Source organism: Pantherophis guttatus, chromosome 2 (assembly GCF_059756535.1).
Source record: "Pantherophis guttatus breed Tessera chromosome 2, ASM5975653v1, whole genome shotgun sequence".
In the NCBI taxonomy this organism is placed as follows: Eukaryota; Metazoa; Chordata; class Lepidosauria; order Squamata; family Colubridae; genus Pantherophis; species Pantherophis guttatus.
Genome location: NC_142064.1, coordinates 118,647,736 through 118,672,380, shown reverse-complemented (window position 1 = coordinate 118,672,380; position 24,645 = coordinate 118,647,736). Strand labels below are relative to the sequence as shown.

Sequence of the window (24,645 nt, the reverse complement as noted above, 5' to 3'; positions counted from 1 at the left end):
AAGTAAAACCTCTTCTAGGTTGTAGAAAAAATGCTTTTAAAAGGTAAAAAAAAGCCTCTGACGATCACAGCTGAGCAGCGCAATTGTCAGAGGCTTTTTTTTTTACTTTTAAAAGCAATGCTTTTAAAAGCCACAGCTGATCACGCTGTTCTACTTACCGCATGCCTCCTTTTGGCGTGCACTGTGCGTGCACCTTGCATTTGGCACGTGGTGCGCACTGCGCATGCGCAGCCAGCGAACCGGTAGTAAACTGGTTCAGATTTCACCACTAGGTCACATGATCATCTTTTGCGACCTTCTGACAAGCAAAGTCAATGAGGAAACCAGATTCACTTAACAACCGTGTTACTAATTTACACCAACTTAACAACTGCAGTGGTTCACTTAACAAATGTTAAAAGGCAAATGTTAAAAAAATGTTAAGAAAAGGCAAATGGCAAGAAAAGTCATAAAATGGGACACACCTCACTTAACAAATTTCTCACTTAGCAGCGTAACTTTTGGGCTCAGTTGTGCTCTTAAATTGAAGACTACCTGTAATGGTGGTGGTGGGGGGGTGTTTTGTAATGTGTTTACTTCTGTTGTACCATTAACATCCCGTTCAGAATACTCACAAGTTGTGCACTTATGAATATAACAACCAATAGTTCACTGCTGTGTGTCCCATTTTCAGGGCGGACGTTGTGTGTGCCGTTATCATGCGGGAACTGGTTTTTCTTGCACGTCTGAATGCATTCTAACAGAGGAGACTGGAGAAAATTAGTCCGCAGTCACGAAGGATTCGGCCTCACCTCCTACTTAGCTCTGTTCTCCCGCTCTTTTGCTATCCCTAGGAGTTTCCTACTCTTCTCCATAACCTAAGATTCCATAATCAAAACAAGAACCTCTCAACAAAAGGAGGTATATTTCCCTTTCCAGCGGAACTCTGGACCTCTTCTTTCTCACCCGCCTCCACTTCAGGGGCGGGAGAGATCAATGTATCCTTTTTGCAATATTCTGTATTCGTTCTTTCCTATCAGCTTCGAGGCTGCCGAGTCGTCCAACCAATAAGAGCGGGGTGTGGGCGGGGTCTGGTCCCCGCGCGGGAAGATGGCGGCGGGCGGCGTTATTGCGATCTATGGGCGGCTGAAGGTGGTTTGTTTTTTGGAGAGCGGGGTGGGTGGGCGAGAGCTAATTGCTCACGTACAAGGAATGGGGGGAGGGGGAGAGTGGGGGCGGGAAGGAATATTGCTCCGTGGCTGCCTTGCTTTGGGGAGATGAGTACCGGGCAGGAGTGGCCATCTATGCAGCGCGTAAAAATTATGATTAGGTCGAGCTGCAGGAAAGAGCAAAATGGTACAAATGCAATAAATGTATCTAGTGTATGTGCATTGGTGGTTCTTCACCGTGATGTGCAGTGACGGTGTCCTTTTGAGTACCGATCGTTTTAAGGCGCGAGCAGGAAGGCTGCTCTTTTCAGATTTTAGATTTCGAATTCAAACAAGTTAGGAGGACTAGGCGAGCTTTCAAAATGCTCGCTAATGTTCTTGGCTTGTTAAAGATCCTCCGGGAAATGTGCGTCTCTAATTGGCTTCCTGGAGATTGCTTTCAAGGGAGGTCAGACTTATTCACAAGTGTTTATTGATGGTGTTAAGAACCTCCAAGTTCGGAGGCAGTATACCACGAAATGCGGAGCACTGGTAGACGCCGTTATTTTTAGATGTAGGCATCTTGGTTATGAAAACTGGGTGCTAGTTTAGGTATCATTCTTTTCTGAGTTATGGCATACGTTATTAATCCATGTTGGATAAATGAGCTAATTTCTTTGCCTTATATTATCATCTTTGATATATTTATTCTACATTCCACTGAATGTGTTGAGATTTGCTCCATAAAAAACAGCCTTACAACCTGATCCTCTGCGTGTTTACTTAGAAGTAAAAAGTTAAGTTTTAGTGTACATAGAATCCTAACAGTCTTTCTTCTGAATAAATATGCATAGAAGAAAGCATTGGATTATGGTTGTGAAAACTCAGTGTGGCTGCTTATACTTGAAAAAGAGAATAGTTGTATGGAAGGCATCCTGACCTTTCCTAGAATTCTCAAACTTTTATTTAATATAGACTTCTTGCACTTCATTGATGTTTAAGATTTCTTTAGAAACCTCTGGAACTTTACATGCATTTGAAGTATCTTTCCAAATTCTATTTCTTTGTTTACCCTAAATGCATTCCCTATTACAAGGTTGTGCTTCAGAAAAAATACCTTGCTTCTTTGTGTGCATCTGTTGGAATGCAACAAACTACTTCAACTCAGTATAAATAGAATAAAATAAGTTGACCTCACATTTCAGAACAGTATATATTTGTTTTCTGAGTTCTTGGACTACTAATATTGCTACCTTTACAGCCTGACTATGGGTATTGAAAGATTTCCCAATGGTTCTAATACAAATTGAACCCTAGAGAGCAATTCCTCTGTCCTTTCAAAATACCTAGGAAGCAAAAATCTGTATGGGGTTAAGAAATCTGGAAAACAGATGTGGGGTGAATGCAATATTGTAGGAGTAAACTCCTTCCAGAAAAAGTTAATGGCACTGTAGTAGTGCTGGAAGATTTTAGGCTGAATGACTTCCACATTTACCCATCATGAATTAACATCAATAAATTTGATGGTGACATGGAAGGTTTCCACTATACCCTACACTTTTAATAAAAGAATTACCACACAAATATATATGAGAAACTATATCACTGTCATTAAGCTCATAGGTTGGAAAGGTTGAAGTCTTAAACCTCTCCTAGAAGCCACCTAGATCTTAATACCTTGGCCCTGCCTTCTGTTCTTTATCACTCTGATGTGGTGGCTTTTGTTGCTGTAACGTATCTTCTGGAAATGCCCACCTGATGTCCTTCCCTTACCTCAAGAGAGGTATGAAGAACATAGGACTCCTGTCGTTTTTATTCTTAAAGCTTTTTTAAAAAATAAATTCTATAGTGCCACTTTCTGGCAGGATAGAAGGAAGGCCAAAAGCCTTTTCCACTCCTTTGGCAGATAGACTAATCTCACTGGAGATAAATAAAATCAATTTTTAAAGAGAAAAAGTATATAAAAATCTTTTTACTACAGATTTAATAGTCACATGCCAAAACTTTCAATGGCAAAGAGTTATAGTGCTATTAATGATATTTAAATCATAAGTCATAAAGGATTTTTCACAGTAAAATTTAACATTTTTATAGATGATAAGGCTTTAGGCAGATCTCAAGATGATGCTGGTCTGATCCTTGTTTTACAAGCAAGTCTGCATTAAGCACGTAGTTACAAATATTGAATAGAGAAAGTAATATAAGAATATAATATAGAGAAAGACAAAATATTAGGCTTAAGTATGTAAATCAAATAAAAATAAATCCTTTACAATCTTTCTAACTAAACATTTTTACCTACAGTATTAATAATATTCATTTTATATATGGCTATACATTCAACATATGGCTCTGGGGAGCAAATAGAAAGTTTAAAACAGTAAAAAACATGGACAAACAGATTTGCCTGTGTCAGTTTTTCCTGAATTTCTCCTGAAGATCCCTGAATATTCCAGTCAGTTAATTCTGATGTTGCTGAGGAGATGGAAGGAGCTCTGTCTTTCTTCTCAGCCTTTGTTCCCAATTTTTGTTTTCATTAAAAAAAAATAGTCTAGGAAAAAGAGAGGGATTTGGGAATGACTGTCATGCTGACATGATTAAAAGTCATGCCTCAGTCAGCTTGAATCTTGAATCTTAATTGAAGCTGAGACATGGCAAACAGCCAGTGAATGCAGAATCGGAGGCTTATTATTTACGTAAGCATTTAACATTTAAGGTTCTGCATATTTTTACACAGTAGAAAATGCAAAGAATTTCTTTTCTTAAGATTCAGCCTGTGGGAATGGAGGGTGAGAAAACTTAAGTATTTTTCGTGGTTGGAGTTCCTAGCAGAATTTAAGAAGTACAGAGGGATGTATAGAATGAAACAAAACATTCCTGATTTTATTTTCCACTATCCTCAGGAATTGGGCTGCCCTGCACTAGAAGGTGTATGCCTGTCAGATGCTGAAGACATACACAAATTGCTATTCAGCCCTTCATCCCATCGCTTGGACATATTGGAATGGATCTGTGTCAGGTAATGGGTATTACAATTTGAGCCTTATTCCCTGATGTGGTAATTCTAACAGTACTCAAATAAAGACTATAAATCAAATAAAGACTAAAGTACTGTCAGAATGTCTTGTGCAAACTCAGTGAAATCTAAGGATCTGACAGTATGAGCTCAGAAGGAGGGGGGCGATAGGTTTTTTTTCTCCTTCACAGAGAAAAAACTTCATAGCCTGCTTTGTTTAATATCTCCACAAAACTCCTGTATAAGGTCATCCACCGGTTCAGAGTCCTGTATCATTAATGTAAGATAATATTCAGTTGTATATACAACTTGACCCTAGGCCATCCAAGTGATGTTGTTAAGGTCCTGTCTCAAAATCTGTGCCTATTCAGGTCTGAATTGGGAGGAACAGACTCTGGCTCAAGAATGGGTAACTGTAATTGTGCAGGCTCCCTGGATTGAGATTTTTCATATGTGAGCTATTGAACATCAGACAATTTTTTTTTTTTGTATACTGGTTTGTTTTCTTTACAGAGAATGCTTCTCATTTTTTTCCTCTTCATTTTATTATTCCTTGCTTTTAAAATATAACATGTCCATAATCTGGGAATTTGTCAGCCTCTAAATGCAAATAATACATTATTCCTTTTGGAGAAACATGACTATAGAGTTGAGGAGGCATTGCATCCAATACATCTGTAGCACCTTCTTTGCCATGCCTGTTTTTAGCCTTTCAAGTGCTGGGAGGTAAAGGAGAAAGTTTCTGATCACAGATTTCTTTGCTGATAAAAGAATTATCTCTGCAGTCTTGGGAGTAGGAGACTGAAAAATCCTGTAACTCTTAGGATGCTTTGCTGGAGATCATAAGATAGCATCTTCTTTTTCTGACAAGCAAGATTCATTTATTTTTAGTATAAAAAGAAACAACTCTTGAAACCATTGCTGCTTCTTTCTTAGTGATCCTAAAATTTATATGATTTGACCTACTTTTAAGGGTGGTGTTAGTTTCATTTCATGTATGTGTCCCATTTCCAGTTCTGATCAAATGACAGGTGTGCCCTTTGAAACCTACTTTCCTTTGATTATACATGTTAGCAAGAAAGTTAGTTAGGAAGTTGTAGCAACTGTGGAGATTAGCTGTAGCATAAAATCACAAGTTGCTGAAAACAGTTTGCAGGAATTAAGAGTAGCTAATCAAAAATAATTTACACTAATTTTTACTTCATTGGATCCAGCTAGGTGACAGCATCTAGTTAACCCATCTAGCTATGTGGGTCAGATTTGATTGTTATTTGGATGGGAGATGAATATAGGTTAGACTATAGGAAATTGGAAAACTTCTTGAAAGAAGACAGTGCCAACCATTTCCATAATATTGTCAAGAAACCTATACAGGTAATCTTCAGATTATAACCATTCGTTCAGCAAGCGTTCAAAGTTATGATTGTGCTGAACAAATGGTCTTTATGACCGGTCCTTGGAGTTCCATTTGTCATAGGATGCCTGTAGTCATGTCATCACAATTTGGGATCTTGGCACCCAACTCACAATTCCAGCATTGTAGTAAACCATGATCACATGATCATGATTTCCTGCTGGCCTCTCACAAGCAAAACCAAAGGGAAGAGCAGGAAGTTGGAAATTGCAATCACATGAGATCTTTGCTTAATAGAGTTGCTTCAAAACATAAGATTGATGGCAAATAAATTTGATAATAAATTAATAATAGCAATCAGAACTGCTGGAATTGCTTTCGCTAAGCAACCATGTTGGACTGGGCCCTTTGATTTAGAAACGGCTGGCAAATATTAGTTTGCTCCTGTATCCTAAACCCAGTATTCTTGTAAATGAAATAAAGAACTAAAGTTTTGTACTACCTCTTAGACCAGTTATGTGGGTCTTTTTTAGTTAGTTGGCATTTAAAGTGTCTTTTGATAACAAATGGCAAGAAGAGACTATGACAAATAGAGAGGTTTAAATGGTACTGAGGTATTCAAATTATTAAAGAAGCAGGATAGCTTTTTTACCTTGTAGAAATATATGAAATTAAGGCAGATTCTGCCTGTGTAAATTCTCCCTAGATACTATATGGGGTTATAATAGTTTGATGGGATCCAAATTTTTAAAAATGAATACTTGGCGTTTTGGTTGTAGGAATGTTTCTAAAAAAGAGTAGTTACCTGTGTCCCTTTGTTCTGGCCAATCTCACAATCATGGTTACTTCCTCTGATTGCTGTCTTCATTCTATGCCAGTGGTGGCGAACCTATTCCACGGGTACCAGAGGTGGCACTCGGAGCCCTCTCTGTCGGCATGCGTGCCATTGCCCCAGCCCAGCTCCATCGCATTTCTTCCACAGGGGGGAGAGGGAGGGAGGGAGAGAAAGAGAGGGAGGGAGAGAGGGAGGGAGGGAGGGAAAGAGAAATGATATTACAAAAATTTTTCTTTTTTATTGTTGCTAAATGTAATATTTCAAAAGCAGAAAAAAAATGGAGGCCATAAAAGTGCATTTATCACATTTTTCTTAGAACAATTAGCTGAACTCTGCCTTGTTTATTTTAGGTAGTAAATCCTCAGTATTCAGGTTAAAGTGTTGGCACTTTGCGATAAATAAGTGGGTTTTGGGTTGCAGTTTGGGCACTCGATCTCTAAAAGGTTCACCATCACTGTTCTATGCTAAGGGTTTTCCCCCTTGTTAGATTGAAAATCCATGGGTAGAACTAGATTTTACAATAACTTGTTTTGAAATCATTATAAGAAATAATCATAATCGCTATTCAAAAATAGATGTCTAAATGGTTTGGTATCGTTCTTTGGAAAGGCAAATATATTATTTTACCCCTTCACCTTTTTTAATCTCTAAATAATTTCAATTACTTGCATTTTTATTTTTATTTTATTTTATTTTTTAATTAGATTTATATGCCGCCCTTCTCCGGAGACTCAGGGCGGCTTACAATGCGTTAAGCAATAGCCTTCATTCTTTTGTATATTTTTATACAAAGTCAGCTTATTGCCCCCACAAACTGGGTCCTCATTTCACCTACCTTAGAAAGGATGGAAGGCTGAGTCAACCTTGAGCCTTGGAGAGATTCGAACCAGCAGAAATTGCAGGCAGCTGTGTTAATGACAGGGTGCACTAAGCCACTGTACTATCAAGGCTCATGAAAGGGTGCGAAGTACTTACAATACAATTTATGAAAGGGTGCGAAGTATTTACAATATTCTTGACGAGGCTCTAAAAGTTTTTTTCATTATAAAATACAAAAGAAAATAGTGGGAAAATAAAGGAAGGAGAAGGAAAGGGAAAGGGAAAAGTATAGGGCAGTGATGGCTAACCTTTTTACCATTGCGTGCCAGGAGGGGGGGTCGCACGCATGCATTCCCACACCCATAGTTCTATGCGCCCCACGCATGCCTGTGCGCCTCCCCCCCCTCCCACTCCCAGCACACGATGTCCTGGTAGGCTTGTTTTTCTCTCTCACCTGACTCCAGAGCCTCTCTATGAGTAGCTCTGGAGGCTGGGGACAGCAAAAAACGTCACTTCCTGTCCAACCGGAAATTGGGAAACGGGCCGTTACTGGCCTACAGAGGGCCTCTGGGGGAGTGGGGAAGGCTGTTTTCACCCTCCCCAGACTCATAGAGAGGCTCTGGAGCTATGTGAGAGACAGAAACGGGCGTTCCCCAAACGTTCTGGAACTTGGTAAAACGGTGAAATATAAAGAAATATTAGATGAGGCAGGAAATCTCAAAACAATAGAACAGTTAAAAGAACAAGGCACTCACATAGAATGGTGGACATACGCACAGATAAAATCAAGGTACAAAAAAGATAAAGAACAATACGGTATAGAGACGGGTAGCAAAGATTTTGATAAGATTTGGATGAGCACAGACAATAAATTACTGGCTAAATTGTACAATTATTTGGTAGAATATGACCTGATGGAGGAGGTGGTTAAAGACCCAATGTTAGCATGGGCCAAAAATATTGGGAAAAATATAAATTTGGAAGAATGGGATCAAATATGGAATAACAATGTAAGACTCACTAAGGCAACCACCTACAAGGAGAACCAGTATAAGATGATCTACAGGTGGCACCTAGCACCAGCTAGGATTGCCAAAATTTACCCCAACCTAAGTCCAAAGTGTTGGAAGTACGGGCATCAGCAAGGCACTTTTTACCATTGCTGGTGGACCTGCCCTCAAGCAAAAAAAATATTGGAAGATGATTGGCAATTGGCTTTCAGAAATAATAGGTGAAACTTTTGAATTAGATCCTAAAATATTCCTCCTTGGGAATTCTGAAGACGGAAATGGCAAAAAAGAAGAAATACCTAGCAGTGCATATAACAACAGCAGCAAGAATCTCTTTTGCTCAACAATGGAAAGAGAAAAAAATACCAACCAAGGAACAAGTAATCGGTAAAATAATGGAATGTGCCGAGATGAATAAATTAACATTGGAAATCAATGACAGAGAAGATACTGATTATTATAGCGTGTGGGACAAGAGTTACGGGTGGTTAGAGAAGAGGAAAATGAAATTAAAAAATGAAAGAGATTAGATTGAGTACAAGAAATAGTTAAATGATATAGTAAGAGACGATGTACCGCAGATTGTAGAAAGTAAAATGAAGTAAGGAAAGGTTACATAGGTAAGCAAAAGATATGACTTATGTATTTATTAATTTACCTTTAAAGACCCATTATATATATATACATTAAGAATGATATAAGTACATATTTATATACCATGTAATTGAGTAGCAAAGATTATCTATATGTACATACATCTGTATTCTTATTTATTTCCTTTTCCTATACTATGTAACCGGATGGACAAAAAACTGTATTATTATAATTTCTCCACACCCACAGGCCATCTGGAGGCAGGAAATAGCCTGGTGTGCCCAGAAGGCCAGAAAATCAGCTGGGAGCTGAGCTTGCATGCCCACTGATATGGCTCCACGTGCCATAGGTTCGCCATCATGGGTATAGGGCAAAGGGAAAAAAGAAAGAAAAGGCGTTGACTTCTGACTCCCTTGCAGTAGAATAAGGCAATAGCATCAAACCTCAACTTTTTACTTTTACATAGTAATATAAACCAGCCATTTCTATAACAACAAACCTATCTAATCGATAAAATCCAAAATCTAAGTTCCATATTCCCCCCCCCCCAGCACAAAGTCCAGAACAGTTTCCAGCTAGAAACTAAATCTTTCTTTAATTCAAGCAGTCAATTTGGCCATCTCTGCTAACTCCATCCGCTTTCGTAAGCATTCATCCATTGTAGGGATTAAAGCGTCCTTCCATTTTTGTGCATACAGTAATCTTGCTGCTGTCAACATATATAACATCAAAGTTCCATTCCCCCCCTCCAATCTTTATCCATTAAAACCCAAAAGAAAAGTTTCTAGTTTTATCTTTATATTCACTTTGAGAATCTTCTATATTAAGATGTGAATCATACTCCAATATTGCTTTGATTTGAAAGTTTATTTTGCATTCCCTTGCAGTGTGTACCCACCTCTTCGAGAGCAGTTTTCATCTTTCAATAAGGAATCACAATCGGGTTTAAAGATAAAAGGTATACTGTATATCTAGTGGTCATATTAAGTGGCTTAATAAATAATCTCTATCATTCTAACAGTTGGGAAAGTTGTTGATGTGTCTGTGTTTCTGGGTTGTGGGTGCAAAGGTGGGCAGAATAGGACTATATAGAGATTCAAATTCAAACTATTCAGGATCAAAGTCTTTTGTCAAAAAGACAAAAAAAAGACAATGCAATTCCTTTTGTATCTGCACACGGTGTCACAATGTTTATAGAAAAGGAATGAAACTAAATGGGAAATTACAAAGTGGGAGAGCCAGTTTGGTCTAGTCTAGTGGATAAGTAGTAGGCTAGAAACCAGGATTCTATGAGTTCTAGTCCCGCCTCAGACCCGAAAACTGGTTGGGTGATCTTTGTCTATCTCTCAGCTCAACCTACCATACAAGGTTGTTGTGGAGAAAAAGGAGCATTATGTGTGTTCACCTTGAATTACCGTGTTTCCCTGAAAATAAGACCCTGTCTTATATTTTTTGAACCCCGAAATAAGCGCTTGGCCTTATTTTTTGGGAGGACTTATTATTTTGGGGCGCATGGAGCAAGACAGGGATGCTTTTACTGTCTTACCTGATTTCCAGCTCCCTAACCCTATTTCCAGTCTCCCTAACCCTAACCAGAGGAAATGGCATGGACCGGCTGCACATGTGTTTAATTATTTTCGGGGAGGGCTTATTTTCAGGGAAACACGGTATTGTTTAAAATAATAAAGGCAGGAAATAAATAAAATGGGTCAGCATTGTTTTCGTCAATTGATACCCGCTCCCCTAGACATCTCTTGTATATTCTTGTCATATACCTATAAACAGCCTGGAGACTTAAGTCTAATGTGCTGGGCAGAATAGAATACAGAATAAGAGAGTTGGAAGGGATCTTTGAGTCCAATCCCCTGCTCAAGCAGGAAATCCTATATCATTCTGGTCAAATAAAAAGAGATTGGACAATCATTTGTCTGAAATGATATAGGGGTTCCTGCTTGAGCAGAACAAGAAGACCTCCAACTCTGTTATTCTACAAATGGAGATTTTGTCCTGTTTGTAAACCATAATTTCAAGAACTGCTCATGTTACTTATTTCTATGAAAATTAATAGAGATGCATTTCTCTTGTGGGAGGAATCTAAAGTTCCCTCTGAGCACAAATGGGGAAGCTGTTAATTATATTCTAGACCGCATTCTGTTAGCGTAGCCCATTAAATTCCATTAGAACAACTGAAAACCAAGCCCGCGTTTGTTTTCTTATCTTTCTCCGTCTAACCATTTCCTGGTTTCTGCTTTAGTGTAACTACGATAGTATGATTGACTATAGAACTAAGTTTATATCAGTAATGGGTTTCACTTACCTTTGCTACTGGTTTGGAATTGTGAGCGCGCGCACAGCGCTTCTGCAGATGCGCAGAGCGTCTGTGATGGATGTCTGGGCGGATGGGCGGAGCCTCCCGCCGCTGCTACTGATTCGCCTGAACTGGGGCAAACCAGTAGAAACCCGCCACTGGTTTATATCAGGGGTGAAATGCTCCTGGTTCAGACCAGATCGCCCGATCCAGTAGCGATGGTGGCGGGTGGTTTGGAGAACCGGTAGCAAAAATCCCTGCGCACCTATCATGCCCAGTTGAGCCGTGCGATCATCAGAGGCTTTTTTTTTACTTTTAAAAGCATTTTTTCTTCGGCCGAAAAAATGATTTTAAAAATAAATAAATAAATAAAAGCTTCTGATGATCGCACAGCTCAGCTGGGATCGTCAGAGCCTTTTAAAAGCATTTTTTCTACAACCTCTTGGAGAGGTTGTAGAAAAAATGCTTTTAAAAGGCTCTGACGATCCCAGCTGAGTTGCCTGATCGTCAGAGGCTTTTTTTTTCTTTTAAAAGAAAAAAGAAAAAAAATGCTTTTAAAAGAAAACAAAAGCCTCTGATGATTAGAGGCCGAAGAGGTTGTAGAAAAAATGCTTTTAATTTTTTTTTTTTAAAGTTGGCCACGCCTACCCAGTCACATTACCCATCCACCCCACCACCAAGCCACGCCCACAGAACAGTTAGTAACAAATTTTACATTTCACCACTGGTTTATATATGAATAGTTTCATATCTTGTAGGTAAACAACCGCATTTGGAGGCTAGATGATAATAGAATAGTGAGATCTTGAAGAGTAAATGTCTCCAAAAGAAACAAATTGAATGATCTTAATTAATGCATTTGTTTATTTCATTTATTTAAGTTTACTTTATTTAACTTGTATATTTTAACCTTGTTCTTAATTTTGTTTTTAACTGTACTTTTAGTCATGTGTTTATATAGTTTTATTATACTATTGTAAACCACCCAGAGTCACTTAGTGAGATGGACGGAATAGAAATTTAATAAGTAAAATAAATATAAGTTTGCAGCAAGCCCTTATAAGTGACGAGAAGTCATTGCTTATAAATAAGTTATGGGGTTGTTCAAAGTAATAAAAAAATAATGTTTAAGAAATATGTTAACAAAATAAGAGATGCATATTAAAAACAAAAGGAGACTGCTTTTTGACCTTTAAAATCATAAATTAATTTATGGGGATACAGGCAACTTCACTTTAAAAGAAAAAAGAAAATGCAACTTTTGTAGCTAACATTTGTGGCGTTTCTGTTGGCATACAGATGCACTGCAAAGCAATTGCTCAGTTTCCAGGAAATGAGTCACATCTTAGTTGGCATTCCATCAGTCCGTGTTTCAGTCCGTCAAGCTTCCAATATTCCAAGCAAAATCTGAACTTTTGGACCAAAATTCTGATTGTTCCGAAGTCCTGTCCTCAATGAGGTCAGAACTAAGCCAACGGACATAAACATATCTGTATGAATTACTTTTTAAATCTAAAAGTGTAGGGTTTTTGCCAAGGAACATGGTTTAGGTTTTCAGTGTGCAGCATGTGACTTGGATTAATCCATAAACTTCATAATTTGAGAAGCTGCATAAAAATGGATCAACTCTTAATTTATTATGTTGTCATATTTTCCTTCATCTAATGCTTGCAAGCTAGAAATCATATTTTAATCCTTGCCTGTCTTCAGCAATTGAAAACAGCCCTTTCTTTCCCCCAGCAGATGTTATGTGCAGAGATTGGTTGATGGATTGCTTTTGTATTTATGAAACACTTTTTTTAAAAAAAAAAAAAAGCTCGCCTCTCCTGGTTCCTCAAAGTTTTTAAATAATTGAACAAGTTGAGTTCAGTGTATCTGTTGTGACCCAGGCCCAAGTAGGCATTATCAGACGCAATCAGTTCGAAAACAAACAGACTTTATTAGAACAGCTGAGAATTAACTCATTCGCAGGTAGTCCAAACTAATTCAAAACAAATTCTTCATAACACAATTCTTCACCCTTATCACCAATCTTGGTCTAATTAGGCAACCTGCCAAAGGCTTTTCTTGGCAAAAGTTCAGAAGCAGAAGACGCCGACAAGAAATAAATGCAGCAAGACAAGAAACAAATCTAACAGCGTTGTTTTCTGACAAAGAGCCCAAGAGCCGTTGCTGGTCTTTTAAGCCTTATGGGAGGGGCCAATCATCTCTTGGCCTTACTCCTGAGTCATCCTTTTTGCTTTAGCTGCTCTTGCCTTCTGGCAGCTCTTCTCATGCGTGCACTAGGAACAGGCTCCTCCTGTTCATCTGCCTCTCTGCTGTCAGCCTCTGGAGGCTCTGGAGTCTGCACATCACTCCCAGATGGCCCTGGCCCCATCTCTGCCTCCGACGCAGAGCCCTCATCCGGGCCTTCCCCATCCCCCAGGACTAGCCCATGTTCTTCCTCAGCCTCCTTACTGTCCAACTCCGCTGCCAGTTCCGCAGGCTGCTGGCGGACCACAACAGTATCTTCACAAGAATTGGCTACCAAAATGCCTCATTCTCTCTCCTGACTTCTGTCCAGTTTTTTTGCATCTGAACTGAGCAAGCTACCTAATGGAGCAAGTGCCATTCAAGAGAGATAATAAAGATGTGAGCAAATATGCTGCAGTCTACAGTCGTGAGGGACACATCTGCACCCGAGGCTGTTTTCTACACAACTCAAGAAAGTTCTACACAACTTCTAGCTCACGATTCTTTAATATTGTTGGCTCTCTTTTGGCCTATCAGGTCATATCCTTTTGAATTGGAGGAGCACATCCTGAGGGTCCATGTGGCTCCTGGAATTCTCAGAGATCCTTTAAAAGTTTGTGTCAAAATTGTAATATTTCATATGTTTAATATGAAAGAAAAGGGAGGTGAAGAGAGCAGTCATGTTAATAGCACTTAATGCAATACTAAGTGTTTTTTGCTCCGAGGCCATCGACTTTTGTGTCTGTACATATAATTCTTGGCCCAAAACTGATAACATGCATTTGGTCTAAAACATAATTGTCTTTTTTCCAGTGGGCTCCATACCCCAGGCAGTGCTTTTGTTCCCAGTCATTTGTTGCTGTCTTGTCTCTTGAATAGGAGACATTGGAAAATGAACTGGAGACTCTTGGTGGGCAAAACAAATGCCCTGTCACTGAATCAAGCCCCTGTTCAATACCTGGCTGTGAGTTTTAGCGGATGAGGAATTGTACAAGGAGTACCAGATAGGGATATTTTTGTAGAATCACCTCTAGTGGGCACTGAAAGGATCGGGCATCTTGGCCTGGTATCAAACTTCTCTGTGTCTCTATAAAAATGGATAGCTAGACCAAAAACAAAATTACTTGTGGAAGCCAAGTCTTGCACTGATCTGCTGTAAAAAAAAATATATATATATATGTTACTTTCCAGGAAGAGTTTCCCTCCACTCTGGGCCAACGTTTCATTTTTGGCTATGCAACGGTCAATAGGAATTAGGGGAAAGTAAACAAAATAGAATACAGTACCTTTGCTTTGTAAGTTTGGTTCAGCTTCCATAGCCTTCCCCAGCCCTGGCCTCGTGCCTGATGTCTGCCATCTCCTGGCACCTGATGGAGCCAGGCATGCTGATGTCATTCTACACTACAAAGTACTGTAGTTTTTGAAAGCTTTGTTAAGACTTGAAACCTTGCAATGTAAGTGTATGTTGTATTAAAATCTCAAGCTCTCCCCCTTTACTCTCTTTGTCATCAAAGCAGAATGGGTAAATCTGGGCTGGAAAGTCATCAAATGCATGGGAAATTAAAAAGAAAAAACACCCAAAGCAGAGCCATAGAAAGTTGAAATGTCCAATGTTTCATAGGTATCCCTTTGGACATCTGCTTCCATTTGCAAGCAGGGAAAACCAGGAACATTTTCCAAAAGGCTTCATGAACTCCATTGTTCACGAGAACTGGAAACTTCTTGTTCCAGAGCAAATAATAACTGTGGGAAACCCTGGCGCCTGTGTAGCTAAACTTCCTCCTATCCTGACAGGAATGGCGAAGCTGGGGTATGACCTGATGCTTTGTCGAGCTGATGATTTGGATCTCATCGAGGTAAGCGCCAGGAAAACATCTGCAAAAGCGGCCTCCTGTCTCTTCCATGACTGTTTTATGCCATTCCCTTGCCCTTCATTCATCATTCAACAAAGATGTTGGCTCCTTGTTATCTACTTGTGACTGGATATTCTTCTACTCTTCTCTTTCCTGCAGCTTAATTGACTTGCAATAAATATGACAAGCTGTTTCCTCCCCCCCACCCCCATAGTAACATTTAACTAATTAAAAGTTTAGGAGGTTATATGATGAGAAAAGGAATGAAATGAAGTATGTGTCATTTCTCTTTGTGGAATTTCCTTTCTAGGCCTCAGATATTTTTCTTCTATTCCCTTTTAATATGGGGCCTGCTCAGACACTATATCCTGAATATCGACAGCTGAGCATATCCGAGAGGGAGGCCTGTTTACCTCAGGAGACTGGAAGGGAAGATGCTAAGAGTTTGTATGCTTTTTGTGTGTGTGTCCCTACAGGGAAAGGCCTGTGTTAAGAAGCAGCTCCACTTCCTGCAGCAGCTGGTGGCTGTCATTCCAGCTCAAACTAACCTTATGCTATCAGACTCTATATCGGACTCCAGTAGTTATTCCAGGTGAGGGGGAGAGAGAGGTACCCCTCCCCACAATTAGCATTCCCTACGTTTTGCAGCTGTTGTGTGCTAAAATAGATAGATTTAGTTAATGTGTTGAATATCGCTGCCGTTGCTGAGTAGGGCTGAATTGTTACTTTTGGCAGATGGTGTGGAATTCTGCCATTACAATGGCATGCTGATTCAGATTTTGGGATGAAATTGGCATGCCTTCCTAGATAATTTGTCCTGGAAAATGTCCAAAATTGTCGGTACATTCTTTTTTTAGTGTAGATTTTGGAGTAAACACTTGGGATGGATTGCAAAGGGGGAGATACACAGGAATTAGTCGATAATGATGGAATCTTAAAACACATCAGCCTGCATTTTATAATTCCCCGGCATTCTCTTTCAGCACAGAGGAATCTTTCCAAGAAATAGCTAGGAAGAATGAAGAATTCATAAAGCAGTTTTTCTCTAGCCCCGATCTGCAGGCAGTGCTGAATCCAGAGAGTCATCCCTGGAGCTCAGATATAAAGCCTCTCCTTTTGGGTGAAGACAAACAACAGAAAAGGTAAGGTTCCTGTGCCTGCTATTAAGTTATGGAAAGTAGAAAGTCAAGAAGTCCTTCACCTCATCTTAGTGTAGAATTATGGGGAGGCTAGAGGTGTCAAATAGAGGAAAGGAAAATGAGATCCACTTTTCCATTGATGTTCAGTGTCCACCCCTTTTCCCCATGTCTATCATGTTGAACCCATGAACTCCTGCTATCCACTTTCTTGCCTCTGTATATAAAAGGGCCCTGCTGTCAATGACTTCTCATGAGAAAACTCTCTTGAAGGCATCAGAGGAGCTGGAGGAGAGAGCAGCAGCCTTGGAAAATCTAAGAGCACAGGTAAGCGGTTTACAACCCTGCTATATCAAAGGGGGGGGGGTGATATGTTTTACAGTGGGGTGAATTGAAAGTGACTCTCTGAATCACCTTCAGTTCATTTGCCCCATTACTGCAGTTACGAGCAGTCTGTCATGTTTCATTTTATCAGTTGTATAGGATCATCATGGAATATTTACAGAAAGGAATATCTTTCTTTCTTTATTTGATTTGTATACCGCCCTACTCCGAAGGATTCAGGGCGTTGAACAGCCAAACAGTAAAATACATAAATACAAAATTTAAAAAACAGGATAAAATCAAATTAAATAATTTGGCCCAGACAAATAAAAACACCCCAGTCGTTTAAAAACAGATTAAAATTTGCATGTTTAAAAAGAAAAGAGGGAAAAAGATTAGGCCAGGCCCGCCTGGTGGAATAAAAAGTTATTCAAAGCGCGGCGGAAGGTGCGCAGATCCGGGATCCTCCGTATCTCCGGGGAGAGCTCATTCCAGACAGTAGGTGCCCCCTCAGAGAAGGCTCTCCCCCTAGGGGCCACCAGTCAACATTGTTTGGCTGACGGCACCCGGAGGAGCCCCTCTCTATGAGAGTGTACCGGCCGGTGGGAGGCTATTGGTGGTAGTAGGCGGTCCTGTAGGTAACCAGGTCCTAAGCCATGGAGCGTTCTAAAGGTGGTAACCAAAATCTTTTATGAGACCAGTGATCAGTTCTACAACATAGTAATTACTTAAATTGTGTTAGGTAGATGTCTATTAGTAAGTTTTCATATTAAAAGGGATCAATAAAATAATGTTGAAGAGTTGCTAGCCTAAGTATCCTTTCCCACAGAAAGATTAGCTAGGGCTAGCAAGTGCATTGCCCTTAATTCTTCTTCCCTTCTCTTTTTTCTGCCTTGCCCACCATCTTTATTGACTTCTCTGGTCCTATTATTAAAAACAATACCTCTACTTTTCCTCTTTTTTTTTCCTCTTTCTTTCTTTCTTTCTTTCTTTCTTTCTTTCTTTCTTTCTTTCTTTCTTTTTGGCTATACAGCTATTGCAGCCATTTGGATCTGGTTGCTATAATGGGTACCACATGTCTGTATTTTAATTGCAAGAGAGGTATCCTGGCTAGATTGCAGTAAAGAGCTGTTTCATTCAATTTCTCATAGGAAGTCAGGGAGGTGATGTTTGGAATTTCAAGGCAAGCAGAGCAGGAAGCCAGAAAAGTAGTTTGGTGTAGCAGTAGTACTTATATACCACTTCAGGGTGAATTACAGCCCTCTCTACGCAGTTTACAGAGTCAGCATATTGCCCCCAACAATCTGGGTCCTCATTTCACCGACCTCGGAAAGATGGAAGGCTGAGTTAACTTTGAGCCTGGTGATATTCAAAATGCCAAATTGCAGGCAGCCGGCAATCAACTGGGCCTGGTGGCTCAGCAGACTAAAAAAGCATTGTGATTAACACCAGCTGTCTGCAATTACTGTAAGTTCGAATCTCACCAGGCTCAAGGTTGACTCAGCCTTCCATCCTTTCTAAGGTAGGTAAAATGAGGACCCAGTTTGTGGGGGTAATAAGCTGACTTTGTAAATATACAAAAGTATGAAGGCTATTGCTTAACACATTGTAAGCCGCCCTGAGTCTCCGGAGAAGGGCGGCATATAAATCAAATTTAAAAAAAAAAAATAATCAGAAGTAACCTGCAGTACTGCACTCTAACCACTGCGCCACCTGTAGTGTAGTGTAGTAGTGAAGATGGTAGTCTAGAAACCAGGAAACTATGAGTTCTAGTCACATTTTAGGCCTAAAAGCCAGCTGGGTGATTTTGGCCAGTCACTTTTTTCTCAGCCCATCCCACTTCATAGGGTGATTGTTGTGAGGAAAATAGGAGGAGAAAAGAGTATTAAGTATGCTTGCCACCTTGAGGTACTTATAAAAATAATAAAGGCAGGATATAAATAAAATAAAATAATAAAATAAAATGGTCCTGGACATTTATTATCTGTTCATTACCACTGCTGCATGAATGGTTGGCTTTTATGGGATATATTCTACCCCACCCCACCCCCAAACAGTTGATTCTCTCTTTTCTTCAATTCAGATGTTTTCACTGTGTTTTTTGGGGTGGGTGGGGGGGAAATAGTGTTCTTTCCTCCAGGGAAGTCCCACTGGTGTCGATCCATCCAACAACACTGCCACGGCTCTTCAGTCCCTCAAGTTGATAGTTTCTGACTACAGCCAGCTGCTCACAGCCTTTGAACAAGTTTATGAGAATGAGCTGAAGAAGCATTGTGAGCGTCCTGCTCCTAAACTGAGTCCTTGTGACCCACTCTTCCAAGCTGTGCACCACAATCTGCTGCGGTGTATGCAGGTGAGCTTGGGGCATTTGAATGGATGGGCAGAGAATTTGAGAGCCTAAACAGAAATGGTGGCAATGTAGAAAAGGGTTCTTTAAGTTTTCAGTCATGGCTTCTGGCTTTGTGTTTGGAGAGGCATGATAATAAAAACAGGAAATGCTACTTAGTTTCCTAGCAACCATCCAAAGATGTCTTGATACTACTCTTTTTCTCTCCGAGTCAGAAAATATGTATCTGATGGTACCATTTCAGTCTACAGATATGGCTCCACCCCAGATCCCAGGAAATCTGCAGGTGAAGGGGGAAGGCCGGATAAATGCACACGATAGCTCTTGTGCCAGTTGAAAATAATCACTTTGGAGCCAATTCATTTCAACAGAAAGAGCTCTTCTGGGACTACGGTGGGCCCCTATGTGGAGGATTGGTGACAAGAGGAGGAAGAGAAACAGTTCAGGTTTATTTCCTCAGGGAAATAAGAAACCTACTGTGTTTCTCCAAAAAGATGACCCACCTTGAAAAGAAGCCCTATCGTGTTTTTGAGCACATGCGATCAAATTAAGCCCCACCCACAAAATTAGCCCTAATTAAGACCCCGCCCACCCCAGGATGTAGGGGGTGGGACGAGGCACACAGGTAAAAAATAAGCTAGGGTGGGGATGGGGGTGGAGCTGCCCTACTTACCAGGCCTCGTGTCAAGTTTCGTGGTCGTCTCGAATAAAATGCATTTCAAACAAAATCTTTGAAGAAAAAACTCCTTTTTATTGAGCATTTTATTCGAGACGACCACGAAACTTGACACCTCGCACACCCCGACACCTGCCTCACCTTTTTCTGCAGCCACTTGTTCTCCGGCCACTTGTTCTGCAGCCACTTGCCACCACTCGCACGCATTGCCCTGGTTTGTGGAGCTCTGTTATCAGCTGCAGATGCCTTCCGGCAGGCATCTGAAGATGAAACAGAGGCCGGGGCGATGTGTGCGAGTGGCGGCCGGCGGCCACAGAAGACGCGGGCCATCAGCGGGCTCCTGCTGAGTTGGGCTGTCGGGGCCACTGCCGCAAGGTGAGTCAGTAATTAGAACCCTCCAAAAATAAGGCCTAGCCGCTTTTTCAAAAAAAAAAGAAAAGAAAAGAAGACCCGGCCTTCTTTTTGGAGAAACATGGTATCTTCGTAGGTCATCAGATGGCAGCAAAAAGCCACCAGTCTAGTCCTGAAACATCCAAATGTCTCAAAAGTAAACAAAGCTGGTTCCCGTTTCAAAGGTTTCTCCTTTGTTACATCTTAGTTCCCCTGGTTACATTCCTTATTGCTAGAATACCATCTACTGCAGTGTTTCTCAACCTTGGTAGCTTGAAGATGGGTGGACTTCAACTCCCAGGATCCCCCAGCCAGCGTTGGAAATAGGTACCAGACAATTAGTGATTCCCTACCTTACAAACAGCATTCCGTGTGCCTCAGCATATAGTCATGCTGGCCACGTGACCACAGAGGTGTCTTTGGACAACGCTGGCTCCCTCTGCTAAGAAACGGAGATGAGCATGGCCCTCTAGAGTTGGACACCAAAGCACAGAGGAAACCTTTACATTATGAACAAGTAGGGGCTCAGTTTCATGGGAAATAGGAGTGTTCATATTTCTCAATGTTCTCACGTTCAGATGGAATTGTAATTACGGTAGCTGGCTGTGCTTTTGTGCTTTACCATCTAGAATAGCTTTCTTTAAACATGACATTTATGATACCTTTGACTTTTGAGACAAAAATGCTTTTTGTTTTTATTACACAATTCCCCCCCACACACACACACACACATTTTTTACCTTTTTAAAAAATATCCTCCAGAATAGGCTTTTCACTCCCCTCTTTCCTGCCCCACCTCTTCACAGCTATTGATATCGGGAGCACAAAGTCTTGAACAGTTGGAGATGATAAGATGCCACTAAAGGAGCTGCCTGCTTTTGTTTTATGAGTATTCTCGTTTGCAGGAGCTGCAAGGCCTGGCCCAGGTTACAAAAACCTCAGAATGCATTATGGCGACAGTGCAACGGCGACACGAACAGAAAGTGTTCTGGAATGGAAACACTATAGCCACGTTACGTAAGTTTTGTGGCCTCTTCTTTCCTATAAATGTCAGCTCCTCTTCCTATACTGCTCTTTGTGAAACTCCCTTTCTGATGTTTAAACGTTGAATTATGGCAACTGGACCAAACTTCATTTATCTGAGGCATCTCATTGCTCATCCAAGCAATTTCATCAGTCAGAGCAAAATTAGTGAGGCAGGGAGTCATAGGAATGCACCAACTCTTGCCACACCACCTTCAGGGGTTTCTCCCAAAAATGTGTTGCAATATGTCAGTGAACACTCAAGTCATCCAGGCCAAAGGTGTCTAAAGGTTAAATCATGGCAACTGGACCAAACTTTGTTAATCTAAGATGTCTATTTGCTCATCCAAGCAATTTCATCAGTCAGAGCAAAATTAGTGAGGCAGACATTCAGAGAGCATCTGATTTTTCTGATTTACGAGTTGGGTGCGTTCTTAACTGAGTTACCTTAATCCTGGGGATGGGGGTGGTCTTTTCTTCAGGGAGTGAAATTTAGGGAAGGTATGATGGGCAGCTAGGAGAGAAGGACGTGTAAATGTGTAGAGAGAATTTGGTTTAGCCTGAGCATGTTGATGAAAGCCTGAATGGCTCTCAAGCCTCCCAAGCACCTTCACCTTTCGCGCTAGCAAACTGATCTTTTATTTTTTCAGCCTCAAAGCTTGAAGAATTGCAGCAGAAATACAAAACCATCCATGCCACCCTCAAAGACTCTCAGAGATCCTAAAGATGAAAGGACTGCAAATTGTAGGTTATTTTTGGATGAAGGAAAGATGTTTCTTCCTGGGATGTAAATGAGAACCTGATTTTTTTTTCCAAATGTAAATATATTTTCTGTAGTCTTCTGTGAAAATTTAAAAAATAAAAGTCTGTCTCCTTTAGGATGAATATTCTCACTCACACTTCTTGTTTGTTGTTTTTTCTCTTAAACTTGTTGAATTCTCCTTTAATTCCTAGTTTCCAAATAGCACCAATTGGGTCAGAAAGCCACTTCTCCCTTTTTTGTACATTTGCATCCCTATATCTAGCATCTTGTGGAATAGGCTTCTACTTCTCTCCCTTTAAAACTACATGTCAGGTATTTCCATAGGGCCAAAAACCCCTTTTTTGCCAAATCCCTTGGAGAACAATTTTTAGAATTCCCAATCTGCTCTAAAGAGATCATTACCTCCTAATGTTTTGATTTGTTGAGAACTTGGTAGGATTAAAACAGTGCAGTTAATGGATTGAAAAGCCATTTCAAGTGCTCTGGAGAATTTTCCTGCTTCTGAAGTATAATTCTGTTGAAACTCCAGTTGAACCGTAGAATAGGGAGATTACTTGGACAATTGACATAATTGCTCCTAATTGCCTTCTCTTGGATGGATAAAAGTTCCCTTGGTTTTCTGTGACCTTAGAGCAATGAAGCATTTGGGTAAATGACTGGAAGGATGGTGACTATTATGGGGCCAATGTGATCAAACACAGAGCCCATTTGAGTGTGAGAGGACAATAAGCACTTGCTCTATTCTTTTTCTTTCTTATCAATATATCAAGCTAGTGGCATTGTTCTAGGTCGTCAAGTGACATATCTTGACTTTTTTCCCCTTCACTAAACCGAGGTGGGTGTGGCCAGGGTGTGACGCATCGGGCCCACAGGCCGTGAGTTTGACACCCCTGCTCTAGGTGATTAAAAGGCTATAGTTAACTGCAGAACGCCTCTAAAATTCTGATTTATTTGCCATATTGCATGTTCATAAAGTTGCTTATATTTTCACCAGTTTGGACTCTGAATTCTGACGGGGCAATGATCCAGTCCCTCTAATTTTTATGAATATTTTAGCTTGCTCAGGCAAAGAATAGAGCATGTTTGGAGTTCATTTTTCTAAGCAATTTGTTTTATTTGAGTTGTATCCATTTTGGTTTGTCAGAATTGTAAACGTGGTTTATAAATCTTGGTTTAAATGCAGCTGGAAGAGGGCCGACAAATTGGTGGTGTGGGTTAGAAACACTTTATGCAAGAGAAAAATGATCTCAAGATTTTCTGAGATATTATGGTCTTTAGGAAACCTTCAGTGGTGTGATGCTGTTTATATTTTCATAATATATAAATAAAATACAATGCCCATAAAGAGATGCAGTGAAAACACATCATGGCTTCCATACTGCCCTCCCTAAATGTAGGTTGCTGCTTTTTATCTCATCTCATGGCAACTGTCAGCCTGTAGGATCTTTTTTTCCATTAAAGGAATCATTACTTTTAAATACAGTTTCTGCAATTAATAGGCTACAGGGAGTGTGCAGATGCTGCACAATCTCCTGCTTCAAAGTATTCTTTCTACTGAGGAAAATGGCCATGAAATACCTCACATAAAAATATTACTAATATATCCCTTCTCTTGTTTGCCATTAATGGTCATCATCTTACTGATATAATCTGAGTCATGTACTCATGACTTTACCTTTAAGACTTTAAATGCTCCGCATACTATGGAGTATTCTTCAAGACAGGATTGTTAATTGAATAATATGGGTATCAGTTTGGACAATGACTTACTGGATCTTGGGGGATGAGGTGAGGCTGGGATTTCCTAGGCTGTTATAATTCATCTTTAAATTTTCCAGAATTAATTCAACATTATAACGTGGAGTGTTTTTTTCCCACCACCTAGCAGGCAGGGTAATTTGTTCTACCTAGCAGTATATTTAGAAGCATATATTTTTGTTTGGGTGGGTGTATACAGGACAATTGATATTTGCACTGCTGTAACTTTGCAGTTTAACAAAGTAGAAAACTCTTCGGAAAAGTCTTACAAATGGCAGCGCAACATATGTATTAAAGTGACCTTAAATATGCCTCCTTCCATACAGTAACTTCAAAGTAAGCAAGATAGGTCATCCTTGCAACCCCACTTTTTATTAGCAATATTATGATATTCTCATAATCGAGTGTCTACACTTTCTGTAAGATTCTCTGCCCTCCTTGACCCCAGACTTCAATTATACAATTTTCAACTATACTGACTTTATTCCCTAAATCTTTTCTTAAATATGCACAAATAACAAAAATTCAGTGTATGTCCCATTTTCCTTTTTGGATTCCTTTCTGTATGATTGTATGAAAGTGATTAAAATTAATTTAATGTGCCAAATCTTAAATTACATGTCTTTTAACAAATATCCAACTAACAAGAGCTAGCAAATAAGACAAATACATGTATTCTGAGTATGATGTGTGAATTAACAAATCTTCGAAGTCTTTACAACCCCCCAGATCTCCAACATTTCAGGGTGGACAGAAGATGGCAGCAAACTGAAGAAGAGCATAGAGTGTACAAGTTTGTTGTGAAGAGGTCTCTCTCCTGACCATAAACTATAATCTGGAGAAAAGGATATAATTGATTAGACGTAGGAAAGTGGATAATAATGATGGACTTTATGTTACAACTAAGTTACTGCCTAGGTTGATCACATACCATACTTTCCAGAGTATAAGACGCACCTTTTTCCCCCCTAAAAGAGGCTGAAAATTTGGGTGCATTTTATACTCAGAATGTAGCTTTTTTGAAGCATTTTTTCAGCGCTAACAAGGTGCTAAAGAGGCACTAGCTCTTCCCTGTGCTTT

The 24,645-nt window shown here is 40.0% G+C and overlaps 1 protein-coding gene across 3 annotated transcripts; it reads left to right on the top strand.

The window, feature by feature from the left end:
• The first annotated feature begins 1,050 nt into the window (after window positions 1–1,050).
• On the top strand, window positions 1,051–21,929 carry HAUS7 (HAUS augmin like complex subunit 7). 3 transcript variants are annotated; one of them, XM_060683492.2, is made up of 10 exons: window positions 1,051–1,131; window positions 4,031–4,146; window positions 9,643–9,713; window positions 15,090–15,151; window positions 15,625–15,740; window positions 16,132–16,290; window positions 16,515–16,611; window positions 18,734–18,961; window positions 20,927–21,038; window positions 21,695–21,929. In XM_060683492.2, exons 1-10 carry the CDS (start codon window positions 1,090–1,092, stop codon window positions 21,766–21,768), a joined length of 1,077 nt encoding a protein of 358 aa, XP_060539475.2. In that variant the 5' UTR covers window positions 1,051–1,089; the 3' UTR covers window positions 21,769–21,929. The 3 variants fall into 3 exon arrangements, with proteins under 3 accessions (XP_060539475.2, XP_060539477.2, XP_060539476.2); XM_060683494.2 differs by having other exon boundaries at window positions 1,073–1,335; XM_060683493.2 differs by lacking the exon at window positions 1,051–1,131 and adding an exon at window positions 1,612–3,823.
• The last annotated feature ends 2,716 nt before the right edge of the window (window positions 21,930–24,645 follow it).